At 43.2% G+C, this 12737-nt stretch overlaps 1 protein-coding gene across 3 annotated transcripts in view; it reads right to left on the reverse strand.

Moving 5' to 3' along the window:
• Window positions 1-12737, reverse strand: part of LOC101470560 (neuropilin-2) — a 94313-nt gene that overhangs the window by 21443 nt on the left and 60133 nt on the right. For all 3 annotated transcript variants that reach the window (XM_004566014.5, XM_004566012.5, XM_004566013.4), the window contains exons 12-13: window positions 5488-5562; window positions 3029-3193 (exon numbers count right to left, since the gene is read on the reverse strand). In XM_004566014.5, coding sequence (XP_004566071.1) covers window positions 3029-3193; window positions 5488-5562 — 240 coding nt within the window. The remainder of the gene's footprint in view (window positions 1-3028; window positions 3194-5487; window positions 5563-12737) is intronic.

Here is a 12737-nt window from a genome sequence, read left to right on the forward strand (position 1 = left end):
GTGTGCGTGCGTGCGTGCGTGCGTGCGTGTGTGTGTGTGTGTGTGTGTGCGTGTGTGTGTGTGTGTGTGTGCATGTGTGTGTGTGTGTTGCAGTCTGTTTACAAGAGTGTTTGTTCACTTTTAGGTATCTTTGTTTATATCTGTGTTGAGTCTTTGTGCTCGTGTGTGCATGAGTTCTTGTGGTGGTGTTTCTTCATGTGCCATCCTCACACTTGTACAATAGGCCTGTATGTGTGTGATTAGGTTTCACGGGACACAGACAGCTGATCAATATATTTCCCATCACATTTAAACACCAAGATAATTGGATGCAGCGCTATGAAGAGAACGAAAGCGAGACAGCGCTTGTCAGTTATCTCTTTTTGTCTCCATTCAGTCCTTCCTTATCAATAACTGTTCCATCTCCAACAACAACTCTTTCGATGAAAATCTCCAGGGTGAAGAATTTCAGTCATGTCATATCTGAGATCAAAAGAATAACTTATGAGCTCTGTTCTGGTTGGATTTTCCTCTCTTAAAAAAACCTAAAAGGGCTCTTAATGACAAGGGCTGGGGATTTGATTTGCATATCGAGACAGCTTCCAGACAGGGTGCCACGCTAATGTTGCTGTAGAACAAGACTTAATGTCATGTTGCTGTCAAACATGGAGACAGGGACGCTGCTAAGTCAATTACATACACTCACAGGCGCACACCCATAAGGGTGCATACATATACGTGCGCACATTCACGAGATCCTAGTGAGCTGTAGAGTTTTGCCTTATGTCACGGCCCTGTCTGTTTATAAAGCTGCTGCTCGTTCAACCATGAACTGGATGGTTTCAGCAGATACAAAGAAAGCGTTGGTGGATGGCAAGGTCATATATATATGTGTGTGTGTATGTGTGTGTGTATGTGTGTGTTGGGGGGGGCTTATGCCTTGGGTGTTTAATATACAGACAGTTCCACCTTGAGTTGTGGGTGTAAGTGTGTGTGTGGAGCCCCGGGGAGAGCTGAAGAGCTAAGGCAGCACTTCTGTCAAAGCCATCATCTGACTTATCTGACCGCTCTGGGCCGTGTGTGTGCACCTTATGGGTGTGTAGGTACAGTAAGTGTGTGTGCGACTGATAAAACAGTCCTCCTGCTCTCTTGTTAAAAATGGACGGAAAATTGCAAGTACCACTGAGGGAAACGGAGGTGAAGCCAGCGAGAATATATGATATATCAGTATGAATCAACCTCAAAAGGAAATGAATGACTTTTAATAAAAGAATAATTCAGCTGTATGTTGAAGACGAAAACACGAGATAATAAGGATTGAGAACAAAAAGACATTTGTAAAGAAAGATTAAAGGAAAAGAAATTAGAAAAAGAAGAAACACGAAGCCCGAAGTCAGATAATTACAGCATTCAAAGACGCTTCAAGCACAAAATAAAAGAGCTAAGCGAAGAAGAACTGTCGTGGATTAGATCTGAAAACGAGAAAAAATAGAAAAGACCCGACAAACAGGATGAGAAAGTAACAAACTAGGGTAAGGAAAGTGAAACTGTTAAACCTAACGGTTTTTTTAAAACTCCAATTAAGACGTTGTGCACACTTTTTACAGATAAGAGTGAAATCCTTGCATCATGGTTGCTGTCAGTGGTTCCTCCCAGCACTGGGATGCATCATATTCCACCACAGGACGACCGCTTTGCTCTTAATTAGCTCAAGAAGTCTTTGTGCTGAGGAAGGTCAGACATTTCAGCGTGACGATGCTTTCTTTTATGTCTTTAAAAAAACAGAGATATTGTGAAATGAGAAATGCCCAGATAATAAGTAATGTTTTTCTGCTGGGCCTGTGGAGTTTTCAGAAAGTTTGAGTGTTTAATTAGAGGAGGAGGCCCACCCATAAATCCTTTTAATGGGTTCTAACCCTGTGGAGATTTCAGAAGATGGAAGGTCTGCTTGGTGAATTTCTACAGTGTGTGCTTGAGAAAGCCAGCAGAGCTGTAGCTATTAATTATTATTCTCCACTTGTAAGCAGTTTTATTTTGAAAATCTTAAGATCAGATTTTTTCGCGTGAAGATTGTTAAGTGATTACGGATATATGACATTATCACAATAAGAGTACAGAACACAGAAGGCATCAGTGACAACACACAGGTGGGTTGCAAAGTGGCTTGCAGAGGAGCATGTAGGCCTCAGTCACACAGGCCTGAACGTGTATTCCTCGATCGGTTGGTGAGGGGTTTCTGGGTGAAATTAGTCGTAAAGACGGCGCTCCACCAAAAAACTGATTGCGACTTGTTTGGTTGCCAGGAGACTGCTGTGGTTGCCTGTAGCTTTCATGGAAGACGTGTAAGCTCCATGCTAACCTTGCATGTTTCTAAAGGGAAACTCAGAAGGAGCACTTCTGAGAGAAGGGCATGTGTGTACATGGGGTATATCTTATTTTACTAGGTTTGAATTTGGATTTTGCTAGCGCCTAGCGAGTAGTTGGCGTCTCCTATGCAAACTATGATCGACCACGACAGTCTCGTACCAACCAAAGCAACTTCCTGCCATCACCTTCCAACTGGATGAGGAATCTCGGTTTTTCCCTTATCAACCGGTGGCTCCCGCCGGTCTCCACACCTGTGTGACTGGGGTTTAAAGCAGCTTACATAATGCTCAGGTTAACCCGACCAGATTCAAGATTTATTCAAAATTCTGTCTAAAAATGAGCATTTGTTCTTTGATTTAGACATTTGTGTGTCTGCAGAACCAAATGTCCTCTACAGATTGTGCCTCTTAGTTTAGAGGAAGGCATTAGGGATTGTTTGTAGCTAAATGGGCTAGCGAGGTTATTCTCACATGATGTGAAATTTGCTTTGTCTCACTGAGGAAATGTCAGAATTTTTTTTTTGTGGCAAAAGACAAAATCTTTGTCAAGCAGCCAAGAAATACAGTGAGAGGACATCGTGGTGAGAAACTTTAAGAGACGGGCTCATGTTAGAATTAAAGCAACACATTCCAAAAATCACACATTTTATCCCCTCCAGTCTCCAAAGTACGTGCGTACTCACTTTCTGATCCCAGTGCCAGGTCCTGCCTTGTTCCATGAGCGCCATGCACAGTGGAGCTGCTGCTGGCTGTGTGCAGGGTCCAGCTCACACCTGACTGGGGATCAGCCGACCACCCGCACAGGCTCTGCTCAAAGCCACACACGGCCGACAGGGGCGGAGTGGTGGCTGTGAATCGAGAAAGAAAAACAGATTACAAATAAAGGTTTTAAAAGTGTCTGTTTGGGCTAAAATACTACTGATTACCACCCGACAGCTTCTTCTGAGTGCTTTTAGTATTGTGTTGGATTTAAACAAATTCTTTTTTTCTCAGTTTTCTTTTGTGAGACTCAGTCCTGTAATGGCAGGGTCTTTATTTTGATAGTGCCGTGAGCGACATTCGCATTGTGTTGAGACGTTTTGCAATAGCGCTCAATGCAATATGACATCTTGAAAATCATACTGAATACAAATATTAGAGTAACGGAGAATAAAAGCCAGACTGAAAGAAAGAGTAATTGCAGCAGAGATAACAGAAAGCAAACACAGACAGAAAATGGACAGAAAGAAAACAGCGGAGCAAAAGGTGAATGATACAAAACTCAAGGGGTGACATGAAAGTAATAAGATGAGCACAAATGAGAAGCAAAAATGATGCTGTAATTAGACTGCAATAAGCTGCTACCTTCAGTTGTGCTGAAACAAAAAAGCAAAGGCGCTTCCTTAAACTACATCACAATACGCTCTGCATAAACTCCAGTGAGGCAGTCGGTGACCTATAGCTGTGAAATCATATTCCCAATATGTGAGCCTGTGTTTGTATGAAGATCCTCTGGCTGTGCGAGCTTATTTTCACTCAAACAGAGCTTCCTGTGGGACTATTGAATCTAACAGACTTCAAAGCCCAGAGGCCCCACGGTGCACACTGACATCATGAGTTTGACCTTAAGAGCTCGAGTGTGTGCACAAGTGTGTGTGTGTGCGGATGAGAGATGAGCAGAAATAAATGCATGCGTGCATGCAAGAAATCTGCATATGTGAGAGTGCAGATAGCATGCACTTGAATGAAGAAAGCTTGAGCGTGTGTGTGTGTTACAGCAAAATGTGAAATAGTCATGAAAAATAACCGGTTTGTTTGCATATGTTGATTTAAAACTTTTTTCCTGACAGTCAGCAGAACTTTGAAACTGACGTATTTCAGCAGGAACTTTAGTTAGCACGTGTGGCGCATATTCTGTCCAAAGTGGGGACACTTCACCCCGGCAACCAAGAAAACAGAGCTGAAAAGAAGTGGCGACCGCTGCATTTTAAGTCACAGCATGGTCTTTTTATAAACCGAGCTGTTTTGTGTGGGTACATCTTCTTAATTTGCCTTTAATGATACATTATGAATGTGTTTTAAAATAGACCCTCTACATCAGGGGTGGGCAACTCCAGGCCTCGAGGGCCGGTGTCCCTGCAGGTTTTAGATGTGTCCTTGAACCAACACAGCTGATTTAAATGGCTAAATTAGCTCCTCAACATGTCCTGAAGTTCTCCAGAGGCCTGGTAACGAACTAATCATGTGATTCAGGTGTGTTGATCCAAGGTGAGATTTAAAACCTGCAGGACACCAGCCCTCGAGGCCTGGAATTGCCCACCCCTGCTCTACATCTTGCCCTATGACAGCAGGGATAGACTCCACCCACCCTGCGACCCTGAACCTGTGCCGATATGATGTGAACTCGGTCACACCACCAATGCCTCCAACGTGGATTTTGTTAGGATGCCTGGGTCGTTAAGTTTTGAGTTTATTATATTATTTATCATTTCTAGTCTTTGGTTTCTTGGTTAGAGTTCTGCCTTATGGTTTACTGTTCCCTCTGTTGCAGTGCCTGCCTGTGAGTCTGTGTCTTTAAGTTCAGTCTGTTTTACTTTGAAGGTCCATGTCTTATGTTAATGTATCTGGTTTTGCTTCCCCTGTTTCTTTACGCCTGATTTGCCCCAACTGTGTTTCCCTCCTGTTACCGTTCCCTGATTGCCCCCTCTGTGTATTTAAGCCCTGTGTTTCTCTGTGTCGCGATCTACCCTCATCTACCCTTATCTTGCTGTGTAAGTGTATTTTGTGTTCTCAGTTTTGTTACCCATTTGAGTTCAGCATTAAAGCTGTTTAAGTTCACGTTTGTGTCCGGAGTCTGCACTTTGGGTCCTTTTCCTGCCTGCACATTTCATAACAGATTTTTCATACTTTATATGTGAAAAACATCAGTTTTGTGTGCCTGGCACAAATGAGTGGACGTGACACCGGACAGATGAAAACACGCTTTTAAGAAAATAAGAGGTGAGAAATTCACGTCGAGGAGGCGAAAAAGGTGAAAATTTGTGTCTAGAAACACAAACCAATAGATCAGGTTGTGACGGTTTCACAAACTGTGTGTGTGTGTGTGTGTGTGTGTGTGTGTGTGTGTGTGTGTGTGTGTGTGTGTGTGTGTGTGTGTGTTTACCAGATCTCATCACAGAGGTTGTCTGTTCCACTCTAGGTGTGGTGGGGGTCACAGTGTCAGGTACAGTGGTGGTTTCTATCAACACAAAAAAATAAACACAAAAGGTTAGAATAGAATAGAATAGAATAGAATAGAATAGAATAGGCAATAGATAATTTGTTTTATTGTTTTCTCTCCAAGACAGTCAAACGCTTTGGGGTCCTTAGGGAGTAGTAAAGCGCTATACAAATACAGGCCATAATAAGCAGAGACAACACTGGGCTTGGAATAACTAAATCTGAGCTCGTCTTGTTAAATATTCACAGTTTGCTCTGCGACTGCTTCGCTGCACAGTGGAAAAGAGTAATATTTTAACAGTGCAGCTGTGATGTTTGAGCAAAGCCAGGCTTTAGACACGGCGCTAACTGACGATGCTTTAAATTCTCTTCGCCGTTTTCGGGGGTTGACGTTTGTCGGGATCCAGGCAGAGACAGAGCGAGCTGATGCAGTGAGCTGGCACTCAGCTCAGGACTGTGCCACACCGCCCTGTTTATCCACTGCAAGCTGGCATGCACGCTCACACAATGCTATGATGATAGATGCTGCACTCACACTGACCTTGGAGCACAGCAGCGTGCATCGAGTGTATGATAGATCAAACACACACACACTCACAGACCTGCAGAGCAAAGACGTCAGCATTCGGGTATGACAGTGTAACCCCGAAACCTTCTGGTCTTAATAAGCAGTTTTTCTACTGCTGGTTAAGATTCCTTAAATGGCAATGAATGCTTTCCCATCTCTCTCCCTCACACGCACACACACACACACACTGGTGAAAGTAAGTGTGTGTCTGCGTGTTGACGTAAGGGAACAGAAGATTGGCTTGCGTGGCACAAGCCAGACACCACAAACCTCTCACCAAATTATTCTCAGAAGCTACTTTTTTCTTCTGTTCGTTTCGTGGCTTTTCTTTCTTTCCTCCCTTCATATTTCTTTCCTTCTTTCCATCTTCTGTCTCTCGTTTGTCACAATAAATCGGACCAGAATCGGCTCTGCTTCGCAAAACCACTATTGCCACCACAAAAAGCTCTAAACACACATAAACACACATGCTCCCTCTCTCTCTCGACTCTCCTGCACAGAAGTGAAATCGTACCCAGTCTTGTTTCTGTTTTACCACAACCGCAATTTTCGTCTCCATAACTCTTTCCCTCGCTCTCTCTCTCTGTCGTCTCTCCCTGAGGTATATTTCGATTTCTCTTTGCAGCTCTTTCTTCGTCTCTTCCTGTTGCTCTTTCTCACTCTCCTCCACCTTTCAGCACTTTTCTCTGTGCTGTAACTCTGTCCACTGTTATTTGATGTAGATTCTAATCATTCAGTTGAATCTCAGACTGCTGCAGATTTGCTTCGAGTGTAATTGTTGTAGATATTTCCATGACTCACGCGGTGATCTTTCTCTGTGTGTGTGTCTTGTTTAGTGTTAACTGGTAACCTTTGCAAGCCTCTGCTAATAGCTTTGAGTGCACTGCAGTGTTGGGGTTCATCCACTCTAATGTGTGTGTGTGTGCGTTACTTTGAGTTGTTTACACAGTCCACTCACAGTCAAAGTATGCACGATTATTATGTAAGCCCAAACACTCATATTGCTCTTTCAGCACAGACACACGCGCACGCTCAAAATTAGATATTAACATTTAATAAGCAGCTCCCAGCTGCTGACATTAAGCTGTTTTAATTTGGTGCCCTTTACCACTGTAATTAGCCCCCCATGTTGAGGGGAGAGAGGGAGGAATAGGAGATGAGAGGGAGACACCGAAAAGGGAACATAACCCTTTCCACCTCGCACCACCAATTTCCTAATTAGTGACCACACACAGCTCCAGTCAGCCTCCTATTTCGATCTCCATCTCCTCTCCACCTGCCTAATTCAATTTGGCTCTCCTTTCCTCCCCTCTTCTTAACTCCTCCTACTCCTCATCCTCTTCTTCAATCCACCAGGTTCCTCTCTGGATCAGCTGTAAAGATCAGAAATAATTTAAACAACTTAATTTAATAATATTTTTAAAAATGTTGTTGCAGGAACTTGAACTCTTACTTGCTGAATGGAAATAAATGGCAGGACAAATACAAGGTGGCAGAGTTCAGTCACTCGTGGGAAGATTGAAACTGACGTGCATGAGAAAAACCAATCCTGACGTACATATTCTGCAGATGGGTCCACCAGAGCTGACTTACAGAAACCTGCAGAGACCCTCCGACTCGATCTTTTCCACACACAGACGCACACTTTCTAAACTGAAGAACAGAAGGTGTCACAGGCCCAAGGGCTCATTGTAAAGCTGCTGACTGAGCAAGGCAAAGCGGAAACACAGAGACGAAAACTGTTCAATTATGGAAAGAGCTCTGGGTATAAATCTACCTCTGTCAGCCTAAATAATGACTACTGACACTGTGTGTGTGTGTGTGTGTGTGTGTGTGTGTGTGTGTGTGTCTAAGAGACAGAGAAAGCTGTTGCTACTCAATTATTGGTGACATGGTGCACGTGTGTAAGTATGGAGGGGATTTCCTCCACTTAATGACTGAAAGACTGAAAGGCATGCCTTCCTTACAGACGGAACTTGCTAACCTGTGTGTGTGTGTGTTTGTGTGTGTGTGTGTGTGTGCATGTTTGTGAGGACAGAAAATTGGCGTGCTACTATACTTGTGGGGCCCATCAGCCACTTATGAGTATGGTGATCGCTTTGGGGAAGAAGCTGTGTGGAGAGCAATGGCGTCTTCGGTGGATCTGTTAATAATAATAATAATGGATTGCATTTATATAGTGCTTTTCGGGGCCCTCAAAGCACTTTACAATACCACTATTCATTCACTCTCACATTCATACACTGGTGGAGGCAGCTACAGTTGTAGCCACAGCTGCCCTGGGGCCGACTGACAGAAGTAGGTGGCAAGTGAAGTGTCTTGCAACGACCGAGACTGTCCGAGCCGGGGCTCGAACCGGCAACCTTCCGGTTACACGACAAACTGCCAACTCTTTGAGCCACGACCGCCCTATGCTGTTAGTCCGATATGCAAATTGGTGTGGGTCCAGAGCCGGGGGGAAACAGGTTCTGATTAGAGATGGCACGATACCACTTTTTTATGTCCGATACCGATACCGATATCATGAATTTGGATAGCTGCTGATACCGATATGAATCCGATATAGTGTGTTTTTTAATCAATAAAACGTTTTTTTAATATCTTGCTGCATTTTGTATAAGTTTATACTCAAGTTTAAATAAATAACAACACTAAAGCTATTCTGTTATACCTGTATGTAAAAAATACACTGCGCCCAAAATATTTCATAGTTCAGCAACACTGGTCAATCTAATAAACTTAAACCTGCACCATCCTCCCTATTCTGGTATTTTAAAGAGTAGTTAGCAGAAATATTAAGCAACCTAACTAATAGGGTTCCAACTCCCAGCAAAAAAAAATAGGGAACCACCCCCCACCCTCCACCTCATGATGCTTAATCGATGTAATCAAATTTAATTTGATGCAGGGGGGAAAATGCACAGAAATAAATTATTTTTCAAGAATAATTAAATAGATTCAACATCTTTCTTCAACAGAACTGCAGAATTCACAGATGGTACCTTCCCAAAGAAAAAAGTACTATAGCTTAGTAGGGTATATTAGACTTAACAGTTATATATACAGTAATGGCCTTCTATATATTTTACATCAGATTAAAACTTTGGGTGTAAGAGTCAGATAATTATTTATTAAACGCTCGACATTTTAAATGAGAATAAGAAAGAAAAGTATGTCTTTGTGCCCCCTTTTCCCTGTTCATGCCCTATCGGCCCCCCTGGCTAAACTTTGCTAGATCCGCCCCTGCACAGTTACAGCCGTCAGCTGCGTAGAAAAAGATCCTCGAGTAGAAAGTAATATTAAATACATTCTAACAACAGCTTATCAAGGTTAAACGTGCTGCTGTTGTTCAGCTGCTGGTTTCCTCTTTCTGGTGCAAAGTGGGCCAAAAACAAAGAAGAGAGCCGATCAGCTGATCATTGATCAGTTTCATGATTGAAGTAGCAGCAGGAGGGAGAGAGAGAGGCAGTCGCTCCATATATCTGTTGTTAAGCTTTACGTGGGAATGCTTTACAAACATTCAGAGATGAACTTACACACTTGCTTTACTTCTCTCTGGGATAACTTCCTCGGAGATGAAATGCTGGGAGGCTACAAATACACACAGCCGCTCCATCATGTGATGCATACTGCTGCGACGTGCTACGGTTATGAGCCGAGTTACGCCGTGTAGCAAGTTTTGTGAGGTGCTTTTTTGATATTTAATGGATCGGATTACATTTTTTATTTCTCGCCGATATCCGATCCAGTAATTTGGGTCAGTATCGGACCGATACCCATACGTAATATCGGATCGGTCCATCTCTAGTTCTGATGCGCTCCAGAACCAGTTTCTCAAAGCACTTGGTGATGACAGCATTATACTTGGAAGCAGATAAAAGTAGAAAATCTGATCCTAGTGCTGTGCAATGAGTCTAAAGCAGGGGGCTGTTAAATGCTAAAATATGACATCACATCTCAGGTGATGTTGGAAAACATCTGAAGGCCAAATCAGACAACTGTTCTTAAACCCAGAGCTGTGGCTTGTTTGTACTGTATGTGACTTAAGCTCATTATGACTCCATCTGTAAATGAGTGGTTTGGAAAATGAGGTCTTTACAGCAGCGTATGATTTCCAGACTAAATTGTACAGAAAGCTACCAATTATATAATATTTTTAAATTATTTTTTAATGATAAGTGCTACAGTGGACCACAAGGTTTCACATTAGTAGACAGGGAAGGGGAATTTCTGCAAAAACTGAGCACATGACTGTGGTTAAAGAGCTGCCAACAATCAAACTTCTGGTTAAAAGGCAGAGCCATGAGCTGTGCAGCTGAGAAGCAAAAGCACTCTTCATGTCAGGAAACTACAGACAGTAAATTGCTCATTAGCCCATTGTGCAACAAAGCACCACAAGGTATACGACTGTAATTGTTGCCTTAAGTGTCAAGACAAGTACGACAACAACTGAGATGATAAAAAGAAGCTGCTGGCAGTGAATGTGTAACTACATCAGTGAAACATGGTGAGCTACAGAGAAAATGAATTTAAGTGCGGAAAAAATCATTAAGCTAAGTAGGCCATTAGGATCTATGGAGAAGAGAAGGACAGCTTTCTCGCTCACCAAGCACTAATAAGCTGTTGTCTCCTTCCAAGACTCGGGCGTGGTCGGATTAAGCCTCAGGTGAGGCACATGATAGGCTGGACGTACGGTTTGGGACAAGGGCAACATGTTGTCTTACGTGAGCACAGAGGTTTATGGCTAAAAAGAAATGAAATCATTTTTAAACATAGCGATTGAGAGCGAGGGCAGTATTCGTGTAGCCCTCCAGTTGGGCTTTTTGATGGATGGAAGGATGAGGAAACAGAGGGGAAAAAGAGAAAGGCATATTTGAGAAACACTGAAAGGCATGCTGAGCCAAACTTAAATATTTATATTGGAAAAAGACGAGCTTTCATTGCACACTGAGCCCTACCTGCATATACACACAGGCATCCGCAACCAACCTGGACCGCATCCTAAGTGTTTCCATGTGTGAGATCTCAGAGAGAAGGGAAGGAACAGATAAACTGAGCTGTCCTGAAGTAAACAAATCCCTGTTGTGTGGTTAAAATAGTTTAGATTGCTCAACACTTAACAGTAGAACATCACTGTGAGCTGCAAACTTGGCCTTTTGTCTCTGCTAAAGCATAACCCCGAACTGAGAGCACAGCTGCAGGGCATTCGGCTTCTCCGCCGTGGTGGACAATTGATTTTTTGTCGCTCAGCCTGGTGCATTGTGTTATCAGACACTCTGGAACATGGTGTGGTGCAAACATTTAGAACAGCTATCCCTGCAGGATCTTAAAACTGATTGCTGTTTATTTTTACATCCCGGTTCTTCTGTAGACGTTGTGCACTACCTGAGTCTGTTGTGCACTGATTAGATGGACACAAGTTTGAGTTTTTAAAGATGAGAGAGGAAGAAATCACAAGTATAAAAACAGAGAAGAGAAGGTGGGGACTCTGGAGAGATGGAGTGTGTCTGTGTCTTGTTGCAGGAGCCTTGGCAGGACACAGTGAAACCTGCAGAAGCCACAAACATGAACAAAACCTCTCGCAAACCTTTTTTCCATTTCTGCTTTTCCATAAAAAAAAAAAAGACTTTGGACAACCCGGTTAGAAAAACAAAAATCACAGTGACGTGTGCAGCTCTTTCCCAGTATCTGAATACTATTAAAACATAAAATTACCCAATCTGCATACTAGTTATTGTTACTGGAAGCGGCATTGCATTCATAACCACTTTCATTTCTTCAGTGAAATGAGAAAAGGCAAGAGGAGCAGGGAGAGAGAACAGTGGGTGTAACTGAGGACACATCCTGCAGATCACATGAAAGTGTCTGGACTCAGGCCATGGCCCACATGTGAATGCAATCAGCAAAGCTGGACCTAGCACACACACACACACACACACACACACACACACACACACACACACACACACACACACACACGCACACAGACTTGGCTAAATCTGAATGACTTGCTGGAAAACACCTCCAGAATGTCTTTAACAAGGACGATCAGCAGCGTTCCCCTCCAGGGTGCCACTGTAACGACTGACGTGTGTTTTCCTGGTCCAACTTCTCCGCGTGTCAGTGACTGACAAAGGAAAAGTTCTTGGCCATTAGTCGCCTGTGCATATTGCAACACTCGTCATAAAGTCACAGCCACAGTTAAAGCTTCCTACATGGAAATTTAATGCTGTACGCTTTGCCAACATTCAATCCACATTTGCACCGGGATTTCTCACTCAGGACAACGTGCTCTGTTCTTTGGACAGTCCGTCAAACCCTCCCTGCTCGACGTACTTCCCCACATCCTGCAGAATTTCACACAGCACTCTTTTAGAGTCCATATTTTTAATAAAAAGACATAAACCGTACATAAAAGATACATGAGGCCAATGTAACATTATTCTGTGAAGCCGCGAGCAGAGCCATTTATGCCGTCGTCGTCTTGGTGACATGATAGGCAGGCGGTGGCGATCAGGCCAAGAAACTGCAGGAGAAGTTCACGGTCACAGCAAATCAGCCACACGCTGCTCTTTCCTCCTTTTTTAATCGAATGGGGATCATAATTTGCAAAATGAACACTGTGC

This window comes from Maylandia zebra, linkage group LG16 (assembly GCF_041146795.1).
Source record: "Maylandia zebra isolate NMK-2024a linkage group LG16, Mzebra_GT3a, whole genome shotgun sequence".
NCBI lineage: Eukaryota > Metazoa > Chordata > Actinopteri > Cichliformes > Cichlidae > Maylandia > Maylandia zebra.